The 21658-nt window shown below is 49.6% G+C and overlaps 1 protein-coding gene across 35 annotated transcripts in view; it reads left to right on the plus strand.

Annotated features, from left to right (window-relative positions):
• Nucleotides 1-21658, plus strand: part of CLASP1 (cytoplasmic linker associated protein 1) — a 2584612-nt gene that overhangs the window by 1063218 nt on the left and 1499736 nt on the right. For all 35 annotated transcript variants that reach the window (XM_069616701.1, XM_069616702.1, XM_069616704.1 and 32 more), the window contains one exon: nucleotides 17842-17949. In XM_069616701.1, coding sequence (XP_069472802.1) covers nucleotides 17842-17949 — 108 coding nt within the window. The remainder of the gene's footprint in view (nucleotides 1-17841; nucleotides 17950-21658) is intronic.

Here is a 21658-nt window from a genome sequence, read left to right on the forward strand (position 1 = left end):
ATCCCTAGTGTGACGTCCACTGTACCCAAGATCCCTCACGCGTGTAGGATCCTCAGATTGTTTTTTTCCGCCATACTGGTCGGAAGCATCTTGCGGAGTTCCCTGGCCTTAGCCATACTTTTGCTGTTATTATAATTTTAATTCTTATTCATTCCCTTCCCCACCCCAACGTCGACCCTCAACCTCGACGACGGCTGGAGAAGTCATCGACCGTCGACTGCTGCACGACGGATCTGGGCCTCGGTAGGCCGCTGGCCTCGGCCCGGGCCTAGTAGGCCGCTGGCCTCGGCCCTTACAAGTAGGGAGAGTGGGGGGTGGTACATACTCTTCACTCTTGATATATAGTTACATTTATATATATTCCTACACTTAGCAGCCCGCTGCCTTAAGGTGCGTATGGAGGGTACCCCTTTTCAATTCTGCCCCAAGTGCAATCGCAAATACCCTTGGGTCGACAGGCACGCCACGTGCAATCTCTGCTTGCCGAGGGATCACCCCGAAGCGAACTGCAGAGCGTGTAGTAGGTTTAAACCTAAGACACTTAAGGACCGTTCGACAAAGCGTTGGGCCCACCACGCCAGGCAGGAGGCCATGGCAGCGGAGGGCGCCTTCAGCGATGGCAGCGACGCCGTACTTTCGGACGGCGAGGGCATTACGGCGTCGAAAGACAGCCGACGAGCGCAGGTCCCCGACCTCGGAAGGTCGTCCGGCAAGGCGGCTATGGGGAAGACCCCCGGCGACGCAAGCGCTACACACCTAACACACACTAAACACACTAAGACCAACCGGACCTCGACGACGTCGACTTCCCGGAAAGAGGCACAAAAAGAACGGTCCGACTCGGTGTCCTCTGGGCGCTCTCGATCGAGATCGCCTCACGACGCAAGGCAATCATCCACTCTTGCCAAGAGTGCCTCGCTACACACACTAACGGAAGTTCGATCGTCGGGAGACGAAGACGACTTCCACCCCCAGGCCGCGCTCCAAGATACCGAGACCGCGGTTAACACCAGTGAGGCCCCACGCCCGAAGCACACAGATACCTTTCCAGACCCTCGACGCCAGGCGTCGAAAGTCTCTGGGGCCCCCAAGGGACAGGGAAAACATTTTTCCACGCACGGAGAAGGGGGGAAACAGCGGAAAGCACAGCCTTCCACCCCTGTAAAGCCTAAGCAGACAAGCAAACACAAGTCTACCCTTGAAAATAAATCACCTGCTAAAGTAATACCCTGTTCCAGGGAATGGTCCAGTGAAGACATAGACAGGGTTATGTCTAGGATGTCTTCCTTAGCTGATTTTTATGATAAGAACCCAGAACACTTTCTTTCATATAACCCTCAAGGGGCCACACCCTCAGGCTCCTCCGATCCCATCCCGCTAAGTAAAAAGCCCCGGGTCGAAAGACCTGAACCCTTCGAGGTTCAGCCTTACTCCACTTCATATTCTACTCCACTCCCCAGTTACCAGGGACAAGTTTTCCCTAGAGAGGACCAGGAGTTGGACATGATGGAAGAACAAACCGGGACAGATTACTATGCGGAGGATGAGGACTTGGAGGAGGGAGAAGATGAGCAGGAAATTTACAGAGTAGATTCCCCAGTACAAAGCGAAGCCCCAGTTACTGACTCTCCAGTTGATAACCAGCCCCTCCTTAACGAGGTTCTCGCCCGAGCAGCGGAACACTTCCACATCGACACCCACGGTGTACAGGAGGAAAGGGACTTCGCGGAGGAGTTTGTAGGAGAGAGAAGACCAGTCGCTCAGACCATCCCTATCCTCAAATCCATCCAACGAAGAATAGATCCTTCCCTGGTGAATCCGAACCTCACCAGAGCTGTCAACCCCAGAATTGAAAAGATTTTCCGGGCAGCCCAGTCTGACCCTCTGTATATAAGGGGACATCTTAAACCAGATTCCCTAGTGGTTACCAACACTAGAAAAAGGGCTGGCACGCCCTTATCTTCATCAGAAGCTCCTCCCGACAAGGAGAGCAAAAAACTTTACGGGTTTGGCAGGAAGGTAGCCTCAACGTCCGCCTACCAAGCAAGGATTGCGAATTCCACCACCCTGTTGGCTAGCTACAATTGCCATCAATGGGAAGAGGTCGCGGCGCTCATTGCCTCTGCTCCAGAACCATAAAGGGCCAGCTGGCTCGGATCTCGGCAGAAGGGAGAGCCGTGTCTGGTTGCATTTTAAAAGCAACTTTCGACGCCGCTGACAACGCAGGGAGATTGATAGCAGAAGGTACTGTTATCAAAAGACATGCGTGGTTACGGCAGTCGGGATTCAAGACAGAAACCCAGGCTTCTTTAATAGACAAGCCAGTGGAACCCGACCTATTGTTTGGGAAAGCGGTCGAAGACGCACTTAAAAATGCCAAAGATGAATATGAGACTCTCAAATCCCTTGGCCAGCTTACCAACAAACCCCCTAACCAGAGGGGGAACAGTAATTTTCGTCGCCCACGCGGACAAAATTCACAAAGAGGCAACTATGCCCAGGGACAGGGTACACAATGGAATAACAACCAGCAGTCTACCCAGAGTTACAGCAGGGGTAACAAGAGAGGTCGTGGAAGAGGCAGAGGCAGCCCCAACAAGGGAGGTGGCACGCCTCCACCAAAACAGTGACGCTCAGTTCAGGGTCCCTTGCCACGCAACCCCAGTAGGGGGACGCATTTCCACCTTCACCCAGGCTTGGGAAGGGATCACCTCAGACAGATGGGTGCTGTCAACAGTATCCGCAGGATATTGTATAGAACTACTGCAGCGTCCCCGGAACCATCCTCCACGACAAAGAGTGCACTCCCTAGAGCATCAAAGGATCCTTCTCGAGGAGATCGCCATTCTGCTAGAAAAGGACGCGATAGAACTCGTCCCAGGACACCAGGTAAACAAGGGTATCTATTCAACTTACTTCCTTGTGCCAAAGAAAGATTTGACAATGCGCCCAGTATTAGACTTGCGGCCTGCCAACAAGTATGTCAAGCCCCAAAAATTCCGTATGACCACGCTACAAGAGGTAATCCCCCTCCTAAAAAAGGGGGATTACATGGCAACCTTGGATATGAAAGATGCTTATTTTCATATTTCCATGCTCCCAGCGCACAGAAAGTACTTACGCTTCAAGGTAGACAGTCGCCACTACCAATTCAAGGTACTGCCCTTCGGGATAGCTTCTGCACCAAGGGTATTCACCAAGGTACTGGCGGTGGCGGCTGCACACCTACGCAGGGAAGCAATCCCGGTGTACCCTTATCTGGACGACTGGCTCATAACGGGGGAGACCCCAGGAATTTGCAGGTCAAACATTCAGAGGACTATCGACCTCCTCCACGAATTAGGCTTCTCTATCAACGAGAAAAAGTCAAGTCTGGTGCCAAGCACCTCAAAACAATTTCTAGGAGCTATCCTAGATACTCAGAAAGGATTGACCTTCCCTTCGGAAGAGAGAATTCGGAATATACTTCTGCAAATTCCGCATTATCAGTCAGGTCAACAGATAACAGTACGCAAAGCTATGACCTGGTCCCCCACGCGCGTCTGCGCATGCGTCCCATGCAGGAATGGTTGGCGAAACAGTGGTCTCAGGCAAGTGGTCATTGGGACGATCTAGTGGTCGTTTCGCCAACACTCGTACAGAGCCTACACTGGTGGACAAGAGAGAATCTCGCAAAGGGGAAACCCTTTTACAATCCCGAAGTACAAGCCGTGGTAACTACAGATGCATGCCTGACTGGGTGGGGAGCTCACCATCTCCACCACACAGCTCAGGGTCTCTGGTCTCACTCAGTAGCCAAGAACCACATCAATCTGCTAGAGCTTCTGGCAGTATTCCGAGCGCTAAAGGCGTTCGAGCCCCATCTACTGAACTTGTCGGTGCAGATCAGGACGGACAGCACGACAGCCATGTTCTATCTGAACAAGCAAGGGGGGACTCGTTCACCAAATCTGTCCAAGCTTGCCCAGAAAATCTGGATATGGGCACTCAGACGGAACATCTTCCTGTCATCGCAACATGTTCCAGGGGAGCTCAATTCCCTAGCGGATGCTCTAAGCAGAGACTCCCTCCCAGAAGAACACGAATGGGTCCTTCACAGAGACGTGGTAGAAGATCTCTTCTCTCAGTGGGGTTTCCCCACTATAGACCTATTCGCCACAAGCGAAAACAAACAATGCCCAGGATTTGCATCCAGGTTCCCCCAACCGGACTCCCAAGGGAATGCCCTGTGGATGAACTGGTCAGGGATGTTTGCGTACGCTTTTCCACCAACTCCTCTCATCAGGAAGGTGGTGTACAAGATGAACAAGGAATCGATGACGCTCATCCTAGTTGCTCCCATGTGGGCGAGACAACCATGGTTTCCACACCTACGCAGGATGGCGGTGTGCGAACCCATCAGACTCCCAGCTTGGTACAACCTACTGTCCCAGCAACAGGGTCAAACAGTGCATCAGGAACCCAACTCTATGAACCTAGCAGCATGGCTCCTGAAGTCATAGAGTTTGGACATCTCAAATTACCACAGAGGTGTATGGACATTCTAAAGGAGTCCAGGAAACCAAATACAAGGCACTGTTACTTTGATAAGTGGAAAAGATTCGTTATCTGGTGCCAGAATAAACAAATCAACCCGGTTGATTGCACTCCTTCCAACGTTGTGACATACATGCTCCACCTGCTGGATGCAGGGTTGGTTTTTAACTCACTGAAAGTACACCTGGCAGCCCTCTCGGCTTACACCACATCCCATAACAAGGTCTCGTGGTGGAAAGTGCCAGTGGTTAAAGCCTTCATGGAAGGAGTAAAGAGACTTCACCCTCCTATTTCGAACCCACCGCCAGGATGGGACCTCAACGTGGTGCTAGCTAAGCTCATGGGACCCCCATTCGAACCCATGCATAAAAGTAGTCTCAAACACCTGACTTATAAAACGGCCTTCTTAGTAGCCATTACCTCCATAAGAAGGGTCAGTGAGATTCAGGCTCTGTCAGTGCAAGATCCTTTCTTTACTATCCACAAGGACAAACTGGTTTTACGCACACACCCTAGGTTCTCACCTAAATTCATATCCAAGTTCCATGTAAACCAGTCCATCGAGCTTCCGGCTTTCTTCAAAAACCCACAAAGCTCGGCTGAGGTAAAACTACACACCCTAGATGTGCGTAGGGCGGTCCTATACTATGTAAATAAGACCAGACCGCTAAGGAAAACAGATCAACTGTTTGTCTCCGTAGCTACAGGCAGAGAGGGGGATCGCGTCTCTAAAGGCGCTATCTCGAAGTGGATTATCAACTGTATACAGCTGTGTTACTCTCTTTCTGAAAAGACTCTGCCTTTTACGCCAAGGGCCCACTCTACTAGAGGCATTGGTGCCACTCTGGCTTTCATTGCAAATGTTCCCCTCGACACCATTTGCAAAGCGGCTACTTGGAGCTCTATTCACACTTTTACTCAGCATTACTGCATTGACACTCATTCCAAGACAGATACACAAGTGGGACAAGCGGTTCTAAGACACCTGTTTGCTCATGACCCTTCTCACATCCCACCTCCTTCTTCTGGTACTGCTCGCTAATCTATGCACAGCATGTGATCTAAGCAGATTCCACAAGCCTCAGAAGGGATACATTACTCACCGTAATCGTATTTCTGATGCTTGTATCTGCTTAGATTCACATGCGACCCACCCTTCCTCCCCTCCGAGAGAAGGCGCATGATTGCTTGTAGTCTTACCTTTCTGTTTATCTGCTTGGATTATCTGTACTCACGCTACTCCTCATGCTTCCTCATGTCAGAAAAAATACAATCTGAGGATCCTACACGCGTGAGGGATCTTGGGTACAGTGGACGTCACACTAGGGATAGTATTACTGGCACGCCTGTGTCGACGCCCATTTTCGACTTTCGAAAAACAAACTGTAATACTCCGCAGCTTCCACTAGATGTCGGCCTATGCACAGCATGTGAATCTAAGCAGATACAAGCATCAGAAATACGATTACGGTGAGTAATGTATCCCATACAACCCTAATTACTTATTAGACAAGTCTTAGTGAGAAACACCACTTATTTTCAGACAGAGGTGAGCGCTTAACATAAGATGGCACTATAAGTTATAGAAAAAGGGAGGGAAAAGGCAAAGTTATGAAAGCACACAATTTCAATACTTTTCAAAGAACCACAGTGAGGCAGGTTAGGCAAAGTCTACTGGAGAGCAAGGAAGTTCAAATGCCAGGCCCACTCTTAGAGAGAGCAAGCGAAATGTGTCCAGGATCACTCTGGGGTTATGCCCAAAGAGTCTTTGTAGATAGTTCACAAAAGATTGAGATCAAGTCAGGAAAAGTTAGTTAACAGGCCCCAGGCTAACCCAGGTTAGAAAGTCGAGGATTTACTGTCACCCCGAACGATCGGTCGCAAGGGAAGCCAGGCGGGACACAGTACCTGAAAATTGGAAGAACGCTCCAGTGGGTGCAGTTGTTCCTGGCAGCGGGTGCAAGTCGGTGTTTCGTCCAGAGGAAGAGGAGCTTTCGACGTGGGGGAAAGCTGAAGGTCGTTGCACTGCCAGGGAAGAAACCAGCCGCGGAGTTTCCCGGTTACAAGTTACTACCCTTTTCTTCGCGGTAGTGGTGAACCATGGTATTCCGGTTGCCAGGGTGCTTGGCACAGGCAAGGTGGCCATGAGATGGTCCAGGAAGGCGAAAAGATGGGCAAACTGTTATCCCCACCAGTCAAAGGAAGAAGACTCTCCGGGCTGGAGATCTCCTCTGTCGTCGGGAAAAGTGGTGAGACGGTTCAGCAGGGCTCCACCGGTGGTGTCGTTGTTGCAGGTCGGCTCGGCTTCTCCCTCCTTGGATTCTTTAGGTCCTGTGGCGACTTCTGAAGTTCCAGTCCCCAAAGCCCTGCTTTTATGCAGAAAACCCCCATTCATTCAGCCTAGCTGTCACTCAAACATGCTAAGTGGTGAGCCGTGCGGCTCGCCACTTGGGCCAATCACACAAGAGTGCGACTTGAGTTGCTGAGGCAACTCAGTCCAGGGTGCCTAAACCCCCTCCCACACCCCCTGTGGTATCCAGACAGAGTGGCACCCCTTTTTGAGGCTTCTGTGGAGAAGCCCGCCAAAATGTGGAACAAAGGGCACGACTTGGGTTGGAGTCACAGAAGCGAACACAAACGCCATTTTGGAACCAAGTTTCAGCAAAAAATACCAACTGGTGAATTTATATTAATTTAATAAACCGGCGGTATGTTCGAGGCTATTTTAAAAACGTGGTAGCCTCGAACACTGGGAAAATCCCAAAGTAATATATTTGCGGTCGAATATAAAAAGTAGTATCCACTGCCACCAGCCAAAACTCGGTCGGGGGGGACTGGACAGTCCCCCTCTAACAACAGACCCCAGGGCAATCGAATTGCCCCGACCAGTACGTCCACAATATGATGGTTTGTACTGGTTCTGTTCACAATTTAAGACTAGTAAAGCCAATGGTGACTTTACATGCCCTGGGAGACAGTAGTCAGTCCCAGGGTATGGAATCTATGTTGGGGGGTCGCTACGAGACCCCTGGGTTACTGCACGGAGGGTGCTATGTAACCCACATACCAAAAACACATGAAGCTTTGTGGGGTAAAGGACCCCATAGCCCATAAAACACAAAGTCAAAGGAACACCTCAAATCATGTCTAAGAGTGGGAGAAAAAGAGTCTCACTCTTAGCAGGAGAAAAAAATAAACCCCAAAAATCCAGCAAAGCTGCTGGGGGACTCACTAGGTTTGGGAAATTAGCCTTTACAGAGAATTCTCCCTAACGGCGGGGCTAGCTGAGGCCAAACTGGTGGCACATGACCTCATGGAATCCACAGTGGCCCATACTGACACCTCTGACCGTGCCATCTGTATTGCCACAGACATGAAAAGGACAGCCTGGCTCCGGGCAACAAAATTCAACCCGGATGTCCAGGAACGCATACTAGATCTACCGTTTGATGGGGGGGAACAGACGAGCAGCTGGACAAGAAGAAAATCAGCTCAAAAACTGCGAAGTCTTTATCTAGCCTTACAAAGACCACACCCAAATCATACACTCTCAGCAGCGCTCAGAAAGGAGTCATCCGCAGCTTCCAGGAACGCAGATCCAGGCAGCCGGACCGCTCACCGTCTGAGAACCAGCGCAAGCAACAAAAAAAGGGGGTGGGGGTGGAGTAAGGGCTTCTTCCAGTCGCTCTCCTCAGCGACAGCGCCATGGGAAAGAAGGCATAACACACCCCTTCGGTTCCACGTGTCTCCGGTGGGGTGGGGCAGGCTTGCTCTCATGCACACCGCCTTCCTATCCCAGCCTCTCCTCCCTCCTCCACTCCACTCCCACAGGTTGGGACAGCAACTCTTTTGGCGGAGATCCGGTCACTCGTAGAGAGCCAGGCAGTGGAGTAAGTCCCAGTCTCCCAGCGAGGCTTTGGCTTTTACTCCAGAATTTTCGCCATTCAGTAGAAGAACCAGGCGGGCCTGAGAGTTGTGCTGGACCATTCCACCCTCAACCTCTCCTTAGCCCTGCAAAAAATCAGGATGGTTACGCCAGCTTTTATAGCGGAGACATTGGACAAGGGAGACTGGATGTGCTCCCTGGATCTGTCCCGCTTTGACAGCCCCATCGTTCTTTCCTACGGTTCAGGATCATGGGCTACCATTTTCAATACAAGGTCCTCCCTTTTGGCCTCAACTCGGCCCCCAGGGTCTTTACCAGACTCATGAATGCAGTGGTGGCCCTCCTCAGCTCGCAGGGCCTCCACATCTACCCATACCTCGACGACTGGCTCGTCAGGGCTACATCTCCGGGAGCGGTTCACCACTCTTCCCATGCCCTTATGAACACACTGCACAATCTGGGATTTTCGCTCAATCTCGAAGTCGCAGCTGCAGCCTACGCAGACTGACAATATTGGGCCTTATCTGGGACACGTGCTGCGAGGTGGTCTTCCTGTCGGAGGACAAAATCTCCGCCATCAAGAGGGCCACCACCCACTTCAGCAACAGAGAGGTGACCTCGGCATGGTGGTACCAACATCTCCTGGGTCTACTAGCAGTGGTCCTATTAGCAGAACCGCACACAAGACTAAGGATGAGGAGGATTCAGCTGCACTTCGCAGCCTCATGGAACCAGCAGTGGGGCTCTCAATCTGAGAATATCAATGTTCCTCCATCTCTCCACCCGGACCTGACTTGGTGGTCCAGAGACTGCAACCTACGGACGTGCAAGCCCTTCCGGCTGTCCATTCCGCAGGCCACCATCACCATGGATTCCACGCTCGAGGGCTGGGGAGCCACACTGGACGGTCTCTCGGTCCACGGCACCTGGACTCGACAGGAGCAGGAATACCACATCAATTGGCTAGTGCTGAACGCCATCTGGCTGGCGCTCAGGGCATTCCTACCACTTCTCAGGAGCAAGATTGTCCTCATCCAGACAGACAACTCGTCCAGCATGTACTACGTCACCAAGCAGGGAGGCACCAGATCCCCTCCTCTGTGCAGACTGGCGATCAGCATGTGGGAATGGGCTCTGGAAAACACTTACCTCACAGCAGTCCACCTCCCAGCGGAATCCAACCTAGAAGCAGACAGGCTCAGCAGACTGGGAGCAGACAATTACGAGTGGCAGCTAAACGACCTTGTTGTTCAAGAGATTTTCAACAGGTGGATCTCTTTGCCACCTGGCGCAACAAGAAGTGTCTCCAGTTCGCATCCTGGCAAGGTCAGGGCCCTGGCTCTCTGGGTGACGCATTTCACTTCCAGTGGACCGGCATGAAGGCCTACGCCTTGCCGCCCACTCCCCTGATTCACAGGGTTATTTGCAAAATCAAGGAGTCTCAACAGCTCCTCATCATTCTAATAGCTCCCTGGTGGCCGGCCAGGCCATGGTTTTCAGAGCTCCTCAGCCTCTCCAAAGTGCCCCCGTTTCACTTCCTGACTGGTCCAGCACATCTGTTGGCACAGCAGGGAGGGCAGGGTAATCCACCCTGCCCCAGAGAAACTAGCCCTCACAGCATGGTACCTGACCAATCTGGAAATCATACAGGGCGCCAGGAGCAAAGCTACCAGGGCCCAGTACAAAAGCAAATGGACCAGATTCTGCCACTGGGCAGACTCCAAAGGAATCTACCTCCTGGCGTGCACCCTGGACGACGAACTCTCCTTTTCTGCGCACCTCGCCCACTCGAGCATGCAGGTGGACACCTGCCGCATATACCTCACAGCGACTGGGGCTTACAGGAGCTCAGAGGAGAGGGCATTTTCTCCTCCTCCAACCCATAAATCCAGAAACATCTGACTGGACTTGCAAGGCTCTACCCGCCCGTTAAGAGACTGCACCCTGTGTGGGACCTTAACATAGTCTTGGGCGTCCTCGCGCACAAACCGTTCGAGCCAATGACGTCCATGGACATCAGGCTGGTCACCATCAAGACAACATTACTAGTCGGCCTCACCTCGGCTCGTAGAGTCCGCGAAAACCAGTGCTGGGCACCTCGGAAACATACTACCTTTCGCAAGGACCAGGTAGTCCTGTGGACAAACCTGGCATTTCTGCCCAAGGTTCCATCTGCTTTCCACGTGACGTAGGGAAATAGTCCTTCCTACGTTTTTTCCTGATCCCAAGGATGAAGCACAGAGTGCTGCACTGCCTGGATGTCCGGCGTACCCTGAAATTCTACTGGGACAGGACCAAGGGCTTCCGTAAATCGGACACCCTGTTTGTCAATTTCGGAGGCTCAAGACCAGGCTATCAGGCCTCTAAAGCTTCCATTACCCGCTGGGATAATGCCATCAAAGAAGCGTATGAGGGCCAGCACAAGCTGCTCCCGGCCAACATGCATGCCCACGCAGTCCGGGCCAGGGCAACGGCTATCGCATTCCAGCGCCATGTCCCTTGGCAAGTCATAAGCAGGGCGGCCACTCGGACCTCTCCCTCGGCTTTCTGCAAGCATTACTGTTTGGATGCCGGCTCTAGATCTGATGCGGCCTTCGGACAGGCAGTTTTCAATTACCTATTTGCTTAAGGAGGGTCTCATTTCCACCCTGGGGGTACAATCAGTTGTAATCGCCCATACAGTATGGAGGAAAGGGGACAGGACGTAAGAGTAATTATAAGTTACTCACCGTAGTGACTAACGTACTCTTAGTCCATAGTCCCCTTTCCTCCATATGTCCCACCAACCTCCCCCTAATAATACTGGTGTCATTAGGAAATGTTAAATCTATTGTTGACGCATCTATGGGGACTGAGGTGTGGCGCCGGAGGGCAGAGTCGGGGCAGCGCATGCTCCCTGGGCCGCACCCCCGCGCGTGCTTCTAAATTTAAAGGGGATGAAGGTTTTTTCTGGTGAAAAAGGTTGTTTCCCATCCTTTGGAAGGGACACCCATACAGTATGGAGGAAAGGGGACTATGGACTAAGAGTATGTTGGTCACTACGGTGAGTAATTTATACATTTTTTTATTTTTATATATCAAAGCATACAGCCGACACATGTTTGAACCTCAGATACTGCTCCCTCTGTCAAGGAGGGAGCAGTAGCCGAAAGGCTTGGTATAGGAAAGTGCAAGGTATCCATTTTAACAGAAATATTTGAAATTTGGCAAATTTGCAGAGGTGGTATTGGCTTAAGCCAGGAAAAAGACTGAGGTCGAAACACGTGTCTTGTGTCTGCTTTGATATATTAAAAGGTTTTGTTAATCAGCGCAGTGCGATAGTGCATTAATTAACTTTAATGATATGGAGCAATGTGGTTCTTGTCTGGCCATTATTCCGATGGTGGTGACGGAACGTTCGGCGGAGATGGTGCATGACATACCACCTTCAAACTCTCTAGCGAAGTCGGGAGCATAACAGATGGGCCTAACCGCAAGTAGCATCAGTGGGGAAGGCGTAGCAAAATCAAACATTTTTTTAAAAAAGCTTTCACTCGCTAACCACTCCCACCTTTCCTCCTCGTCACAGAAACCAAAGTGCCAACACCATTCTGACTCGTTGGGCAATAATGGTGCATCGAGAGAGTAGTGGGAAGACTTTGATAATGAAAGTCTCTGAGAACGCCTCTGCTGGTAGAGCTCTGGCCTCGATGCTGCAGGTGGATCAGGCTCTGACCGTGCTGATTTCGTCCAGCACAAAGGTAGCCAATGAAGGTTAAATGCCCTTCTCCGCTGCCTTGAAATAGAAGCCTACTCCTCTCGACCGGCAGAAGTTCTGCAGGATCGATATTATACACCAAAATAGAGAGCCGACTTCGGCTCAATGCGGTCGATCTTTGATGAGGAAGCCGGCCCGATCCCTTACGGGATGGAGCTGTTCGGGGTGTCACCCTGAATCCGTTAGACACATCCCTGGGCGTTGAGTTCCAGCAGTCGAAACCCCTAATCACACCTGAATGCTCATTACCGCAAGGTGGTTGTGAAGGTAGTCATGGCACTGTGGCTCAAAGCCAGTATTGCAGTACGAACTGAGGGCTGGATGCTGACTGCGCTTTACTGGTCAATGCTGCCATAGCGGACCCTGTCATGCAACTGTGGCAACGCCTGTGTTTGATGTTGGCGGTCAACGCAGAGCGGACCAAAATAAGCCAATGAGAGGCAATCTGTTCCTGATGTGCCACCCAAACTGGTTAGTTGTGCAGGCCACGACTGTCACATAGAGGCCCTCATTGTCGAACATTCCCACCAACAGGAAATCAAAGAAGATCGCTGCATTGGCAGAAAGGTCTTCGTCTCATAGGACTTTGGCCCTCAAGGTGGCAAATTCCTTGTGTGGTTCACCAAGATTTCTCACATACTCTAGAGAGCTATTTCAGAGGCAGCTGACTACCTCCCTGAAGAGGGTAGTCAAAGCTGGTTTGTTGGACATAGTGGCTGACAGCAAGATGGCCTGCCAAGCTCTTAAAGCATGTTTGGACGCGACTGACTGCATGGGCCGTGCTATGGGTACCTCCACGGTTCTGCTCAGGTAGGTGTATCTGAGAGGGACAGGTTTTTGACCGAATGTACAAACAAAATTTATCGAAATGACCTTCGATGGGGCCACAAGGCACACCAGTACCTGGAGAAATTTAAGGACTTGTGCAGCAGCTACACCCACGCCAAGCTTATTCCTTTGGATCCAAAGGAAGAAGGTACAGGAGATGCTCCACCTTTGCCAGTATGGCACAAGCGCCCCAGGCCAAACAAGGGCAACGCAGGTTCCCATGCTCGGCTAAAGGCAGGGGTGGAGCGAGGCAGTCGATAGCAGCAGCAGCAGCATCGACTTCCACAGGGCTCCACATATTTCGCCAATTGGAGGGAGAATCTCCTGATTTTCTTTTGGCCAAATGGAGAGTAATCACCTCAGACGCCTGGGCCCTCCAACTGATAGTGGGGCTACTGCCTCCCATTTGTGAGAAGGCCTCCAAAGAGAACCCCACGCCCTCTGTCAGCCAGAGCGGGAGCTTCTGCAAGAGTTGCAAGTAATTTCAATCCATTGGTTAAACCCTTTTATGAAAATGATGACTTGGACCATTATGGTGAGGTAAAGGATAGGAAAAATAGTGGCTGCTTTTCAAGGTGCGTCTTTACTGGTGTTCGTTCGTTCAGTGGGTAGAGACTTGTTGCCCCATAGGCAGCAATTGTGGAGACGGATGTCTTTAATTAGCACCTCATCTCAACTGGTGAATGAAAGATCGACTTCTGTGAGCAAAGTAGGTCATGCAGCAGGATTCTCCCATGCTTGTTAGGACTCTTACAGTAACAAACACTGGGTATCTTACAAAGATCACAGGTCACAGGCAAACCATAAGAGAATCTGTTATCGGAGGTAGTGGTCATGCAGTGATGGGTGCAATTCAGTGATCGTAAATTCAAAAATAATGGTTGATTGGAGAAATTATTTACCAGTAATGTTCTTGCTATGTATTCTTCTCCCACAGATTCCTCATCTTCATAGATATTCATCCAGCTTTGGCTGTTCCAAAATGATTGTCCTCACCTACCTGAGGCGCTTGAACAAGCTACTGAGATCCTACCAGCCCTGGAGTTACAGGATTGGTTGGTGTCACTTAACCTCCAGGACACTTACTTTTATATTCCCAGCCAACCGAAGCACAGATTGTACCTTAGGTTTGTCATTGGCAGTGCCAACTTTCGGCTCTATGTCCTCCTGCCTGTGGGTTAATCTTCGCTAGAGGGTCTTCAAGTTGTCAGCGTTGACAGCCATTCTAGGGAGAGAGGGGTATTCATGTCTTTACTTGCCTGGACAATTATCCAATGTACGCGATTATACCGCAGCACAAAATTGCGAATCTAAAAAATGTAAAATCTGCAGTAAAATTGCACATTCGTTTCCCCATATGTTTTCCAAATGTGTTCTTATGTAATCTGATTCCCCGCTTCTATGCATTATAATAACATGTGTTTTATTTGTACAACATTAAACGGCATGCGTGCGTTTTTATTACCTCAGAGGGACCTTGCCACAGTATTCAAACTTGTTATCTTGAAGATTTGCTTCTGATCCAGCAAATATAGTAGGAGAGCTCCCTCTTCTGGCAAACTGCTGCTAATGCCACTGATCAAAATACGGAAAAGCCCTTTTCATTATTTCACCTTATGGAGCATGTAGTGGCCGATTTAAGATAAAAGGTCCCCATACTGAAGAATGACACTCCTGCAATGGCTGATCCCATTATAGCGAACAAGGGAGCGGCGGACACCCCGCAACCCCCACTCACCCTGTTCGCTATAATCGGATAGTATGGTATAATTGTTTGACATTTTTGGCTGTAGGAAATTTTAGGACAGCCTAAATTCGAACAATTATACCATACATACATTTTCTTTTTGGATACTCCTACCCTATTATCTAATTCGAGCCTGCTTCCTTGAGTAGCCTCACAATCATATAAGCCACTCCTGTCTCCTCTTACACCAACTGGGCTTCTCCCTGAACTTCAAGCAGCCCTAGGTAACACATTCACAAACACTTCATTTCATCAGAGTGGTCCTGGGCACTTCCTTTTGGAAGGCTGTTCCACCAGAGGACATGACTCTTCATATTAGCATATAGCCACAAAGTTGCAGAGCACTCACCATGCAGCCCCTGGACTTTCTACAGTTGCTTGGCGTCATGGCATCCTGCTTTTCCTGTTGCCAGAGGCTTACTGAAAATGAGATAGCTTCAATTGGCTCTGTTTTCAGTGGTCACAGTTCTCAGGAAGCATGACAGATCGTCTCCAGGTCCAAATCTGGGTGTGTCAGGACTTTGTGGTGGTCTCACAGAGAGAACCTGATGAGAGAACCCTTTTGGTAGCTATGGACGGAGGAGACCGTGTTAACAGATGCCTCCTGGAAAGGCTTTTGCTCAGCTGAACAAATTGACAGTAAGCAGGCTATGGCCCCCAGCAGCAACAAAACTTCACATAAACCTTTTGGAGCTGAGGGATTGCATTCTTGCCTTCTGTACAGGGGAAGGCTGTTCTGATCATGATGGGCAACATGGTGTCCATGTTACACTACCTCAACAAGAACGGTGGTGCAAGGTCACTTCCTCTGTTCAGAGAGTAAATGCAGTACTTGGGCATTACAGAATGGTATCTTCCTGTTACATTTCATTTTGCTGGCTCGTTCTCCCACCAGTGGAAGCTGTGCCAGTAAGTCCTTTCTGCGATCTTTTACCGTTGGGGAACCTGTCAAGTCAATCTTTTAGCCTCCAGTTCCAACATAGTGCGATCTGCTCTGCTCAAGCATATTTTCTCCAAGAGGAGCACTGGGGGAGGAATTTGTGGTGGCCTCTAACATACCTCTTCTATACACATTCCCACTGTTTCGCTGTCATGCCTTACATTCTCAGGAGGTTGAGAAGGTTTGTAACCATGAGGATCCAGACTGTGGTGGGAGGACGTGGTACAAGGAACCTCTAGACATGGCCATCTGCCACTGTGTGGTGTCTTTCTCTGCGGGTGTACTTCGTCTCACATTTGGAAGGCTTAGTCATTTATCTGAGCATCAACACCCTCGACCTTCATAAATGGCTTGTGAAAGGAGGCGGTAGGAGTGGGACCTTCCAGAGGACATCATGGAGGTGTTGCTTTCAGCAAGAAGACTAGCAACCAAGTCGCTGCTTGGCTGAAAGAAAGTTTGCAGCTGGTGCAGTGTAAAACAACCTGACCCTTGTTTGTGCAATGTAGGGATGGTTTTGTCCTTTTCTTCACACCTTCCTGAGCAAGGTCTTTCAAGTGACATTAAAGACATTTTTTGCTGCGCTATTAATCTTTAAGCGTAAACCTGAATAGGGTTTGTATTTATCATACCTATCCAACTTCTCAAAGGCCTAACAACCATTTTCCCTCCTGTTCCCTTTGTTGTTGCAGCCTGGGATTTTAACCTAGTGTTCAATTTCTTGATGGGTGGGGGGGCCCCTTTGATCCCATACATTTGTGTCCTCTCAGACTCCTTTCCTGGAAGACTTTATTTTTGGTGACGATCGCCTCATCACAAAGGGTCAACCACCTGCAGTCTCTATCCTACAAGCCCCCGTTTACAGTATTCACTAAAGACAAAGTAACACTCTGCGTTAGATATACGTTTCTGCCCAAAGTAGTTTTTGATGTATTCTTTCCCATAATATTCCCTGCCTAGTCTTCTGCCCTCTGCCTCACCATCCACAGAGGAAGAGAAGTTTCATAGATTAGACCTCAGGAGGGCTCAGATTTTCTATCTTTCAAGATAGAGGCTTTAGTGTGTATGACCAACATTTTGTGGGATATACTAGTCTTAGACTGGGTAGATCAGTGACCAAACAAAAACATTGTCCAGATGGATAGTCTTTTGTTTTTCATAATGCTTTCAATCACAGGAAAAGTGCCTTGGAGCCTCAGGGTGCACTTGACCAGAGCGATGGTTTCCAATATGCTATACATTTACCAAGCTGTAATCTGGTCATGGTTGCATGCCTTTCCTAAGCACTACTGCCTGAATTTGTCTGCCAGGACACCTGATTTGGTAGGGCGGTCTTCCTAAACTTTGATTCAAATCTGGTCTCTAGATTTGTGCTCCCCTCCCCTAGGATAATGAATAGTGCTTTAATGCTTTGGGAGTCTATCCAAGATGGGGAATCTGGGGGAGGACATCTGTTCGAGGAACATATTACTTGTGTTCTTTCTGATGGATGCCCCCCCCGCACTCTCTCCCACAGATTCCTCCTTGCCCTCTTATCCTACCCCTAAGATTGAGAGCTCATCCAAATAATATTCTGATTGTTTCCCCCGTCCTCAGCCGCATGGGGGAATCAACAATCTGTAGAAACTGAGGTCACGGGGAACCGTCACACCTGGCGTGTAGCGCATGCATAGAGGGATCACATGCATAGATCGCATGGTGGCCCCTATTGGTGAACAGTTTCCTGTGATCAGCTCAAGCTGCTGAAATATAGCTAAAATGGGAAATCTGTGCAAGGAACATCCATCAGAAAGAGCATTACTGGAGGTAAGTAACGTGTTCTTCTATAACCTCTTTCTTCCTTTCTGATATATTAAGTTCCCTTTTTCATATTTTTTGTTTTCTGCATGCTAGGAGGCAAAATGTTATTGACACCATTTGCCATGTGTCTAACTGGTGCGCTTCACATTTTTCAGTTAAGGTGATTTAGAGATTTTATTTCATCCCTGGTGGATAATGAGTAGTGAGGTAACAGTTAAGTATTACAGGCGCCAGTTGATCCTTTGAGATTGGCCACCAGATGTGGTTTGATTAATTTATATTCGGAATTGGGTCGGCTTTTCATGGTGTAGAAACTTATTCTAATTTTCAGGTTTTTCTGTTTCCTGTAGGGCGAATTCGAACTAGACGTCCGAGTTCTGGTAGTTCCACAAGCACAGCATCAGCAGTTGTGGATAGTAGAGGACGCAGCCGTGCTAAAGTGGTTTCACAGTCTCAACGTAAGAAAGATTTGTGATTTCTTTTTCCCTGTTTTTAGCCTTTGTATCCAAATCCATGTAATTGTATTTATTTACTCAGACCGAAAGAGAGAATATGAATGATTCAGTGCCCTAGCTTCGGAAAATACAGACAGCAAGGTGGTGCAAGCCACTTCCTCTCCTCTTTAGTGTTATTCCAATGGTCACATTTGTTTCTTATGGATGCCAATAAGTACTTGCTGAACCAGAAAACCAAGCAAGATGTTCACTTTTGCCAAGATCAATGTGCATAGGTTTACTTTCATACATTCCATGTTTATATTGATCTTAAAAAGGGATAGTGGAGAGAATCACTTCAAAGTTCATGCAACCAGGATGAGTGCCCTATACTTTGTCTAAATTATATAAGGTTTTGGTACATTCTCCAACCTCTTAACTTTCCAGCATTTGATCTCAAGATGATGACCTGCAATAAAAAAACAAAATACTCAATATTGTATTGTAAAAGACTTTATTGTATAGAAGTATTTTTTTGGTTTTAGCCCATCATTGTTTTTAAAACCGTCAAGATGGTCTTACATACCCTATAGGGAAAGTGTAAAAAATAACAGCAGTTCTTCCCACAGACTCCTCATCTCAGCAATGTCTTCTCAGGCTCAAGCCTGGGTTTGGAAGCTTTCTTAGCCAGAGAGCAGAATGGATCTGGGTGGATGGGTGGGTTGGGGGGTCAGGAGGGCAGATGAGATATTACACTGCGGCTCTGTTTGCTTTGTGTCAGCATTGTGGGTGGTGTATATGTATAGCCCCATGACTTTGATTCCTTTTAAGGCACACGCTTAGACTCTGCTTCAGGAATGCTACTACTTCATCCAGATGATGATGATGTGTTTAGTTCCCCCATTGCTCCCCTCCAAAGGCCTCAAGTGTTAAGTCCTGTTAAGGACTGCAAGAGGCTGAAATGAGATCCACTGGTGCTGTGTGGTGCTTGGGACTGGAAAATTTGACAGACAAATGTGGCTCCTGCTAGTTAAGGATTTTAGGGGGTGGTTCGTTATTGTGTTTACTGCACTCAACTAGGCCAGCAGGGCCTCTGTTGCTTCTCTGGCCTCACTGCCTTTAGCTGCTAAAGACCTTTAGAAATGTCAGGCCTGGCCGGGTGACTTGGACTAATAGTCATACAACAAAGATAAAAAGAAGGAAGGAAAGAAGGGGGGGGTCCCACTCTAGTAGCTTCTAATAAATAAAATTCAACTCCTCATCCTCACGAATCATTGATGCCACTTACTAATTCGTCAGTCTGGGTTAAGAGTAGTTAACTATGCTAATACATGCAATGTTAGCAAACTTTCTTGAAATTTGGTATAACAAAATTCTGATATATTAGAAGCACTACAGCATGAAGCCTTGCTACATGAATGCCAGACCCCTTGTACAAGCAGTTGTGTAATTAGTTTTTTTTTTGGGATCAAGTACAAAAACCCAAAGCTGCTTGTTTACACATGTTATATTAGCATGTGGGTGTTGCTGCAGATGAACAAACAACTTACCTTTTTGTTTTGGTAATGTTTTTTCTGGTGAATTAGTCCTTTCTCTCGCAAATGCTGTATTTTACAAATATCCTCAAGGTGCCAGCCTGGCTTTAGAAATGTTTTCGTCCACCGGAGGGTGGGGGTTAGGGGGTTGGCTGCAGTGCGGCTCAGCTCTATCATTGGCGACCATAACTCCTTATGGGAATTCATGGTTGCTAAATATGGGCTGGCTGTGCCCCATGCTCTCGGTGCCATCCATTTCCCCCAGAGGCTGAGTATCCACAGAAGTACAATGGTTAACACGAGGTGTTTGTCAGCGGTAGGTTGCAGTGTGATGAGCAATCTGGGAGGATGGACTAATGCATAAGTGGAATATTTTTTTTTATGCATTTTTATCCCACAGATACTCTTAAGTCCCGTCCCCTTTCCTCCATAGTGTATGGGTGTCCCTTCCAAGGGACGGGAGACGGAACCTTTTTCACCAGAAAAAAACCTTCTTCCCCTTTAAATTTAGAGGCGTGCAGGGGCGCGGCCCAGGGAGCATGTGCTGCCCTGACTCTGCCCTCCGGTGCCACACCCCAGTCCCCTTTTCCACGTCGATGGGAACAGGCCGAATTCACCAGCGCTCCTGGGTTTGGCTTCGGCCATGTTATTCCACGCGCGGGTACTTCTTCTCTTTTTGTCTTTTTTTGTCTTATCTGTCATTCAGGTACTCTGTCCTCAAGCGTCACGCTCCTCCCCGGCGCATGTCGACTTCTACAGGGTTCAGCAGGTGTCCATCCTGCACCAGGCTCTTCCCAACTTCAGACCCCCACGCCCTCTGCCTATGTTGCCTTGGCCCAGACCACGGTTGCCAATCATGTTCGGCGTGTGACTTGCTGTCCTTGAAGGAACTGAAGAACAGACTAGCCAGGTGGGGCAAGCTCTTCCAGAAGTCGCCTCCAGAGGATCTCAAGAACTTTGTGAAGCATTGAAGCAGGCCCAAGGTAGGGCCGATATTTTCCAGCGCACCCCGCAACGGAGACTCCTTCCCAGTGACTCTCCCACGCGGGAGGAACTGGACAGGTCCTTCTATCGGCACGTGCACCACGGTTGCTACAGTTACCAGCCTTCGGGTAGAGGGATCCTCAGATCCTCCTGGGTGCAGTTTTGAGGGACTGGAAGGTTCTTGTACCGGGTCTACACCCGAGGGGCTACGCCCTTTTACCGGCACCATGGCCGAGGTGCTACACCATAATACCGGCAATTCTTCAGAGGGGGTGTCTAAACGCAGCTCTACCAACCCCCCGGGTTGAGGGTGTGTCACCTACCGGGCCGAGGCCCGAGGAGCAGGGTAGGCCTCGTGATCCACACGCAAGAGTCTTGGGAGAGGCCGGGCCCAGCGTGCCAAGCAGCACGTCACAGGCACGTGGCAGGCAGCCCGACAAAATGGCCGCCGCGCCAGAAAGAGGCACCCGTCCACTGCCATTCCAGGAGTTCCGCAAAGAACGAGTGTCAAGGTGGGACTGGCATCAACCAGATACATGGCCTGCAGTCTACCCCTCATTTGTGCAGGACAGCTTTCCTTTGCATCCATATGGACAGGGTATGCAGTGGCTCCAGCAGCCCCCTGATACCCTTTTGGTACCCCCTGCCACCTCTTTGGCCAGTGAGGAGGTTCTCTTCGAGAAGTTTCTCGGCCTCATGAGGGTGTCTCAGATGGGGGTTATCATCAAGGACGCCATCGGGGAAGTCGTCCTCGCCATGCTAGCGGCACCAGAGACTCCTCCATGGGGCCCCCTGGCTAGTAGCGACCCCTGTTACTTGACTACGCACCCCACTCCGGAGAGTTTGGTGGTGCAGGCGGCTACGGCCCCAGCAAAGCAGGCGTCGTACCCTACCATCCTTCCGGATAGGGACGACAAACGTTTTGATGGCTGGGCAAAGAAAGTGTTTTCTTTAGGGGTATGGCTTTACAGGCAGCTAACTCTGTGTGTGCCTTAGCACGTTTCACTCACACTCTGTGGAATTGTGTGTCCTTGGCGGCTGGACATATTACCGAAGGGGAGGAACAGGATGGTTTTCTTGCTCTCGTTCAGGATGGCAAGGATTCCATGTGTGAATCCGTTCAGTCAGGTCTGGACATGGCAGACCGTCAGCCGGTCCATGGCGGCGAGCACCGTAATGCGCAGATTTGCATGGTTGTGGAAGTCGGGATTTGC

This window comes from Ambystoma mexicanum, chromosome 9 (assembly GCF_040938575.1).
Source record: "Ambystoma mexicanum isolate Mex_15411 chromosome 9, UKY_AmexF1_1, whole genome shotgun sequence".
NCBI classification, from domain to species: Eukaryota; Metazoa; Chordata; class Amphibia; order Caudata; family Ambystomatidae; genus Ambystoma; species Ambystoma mexicanum.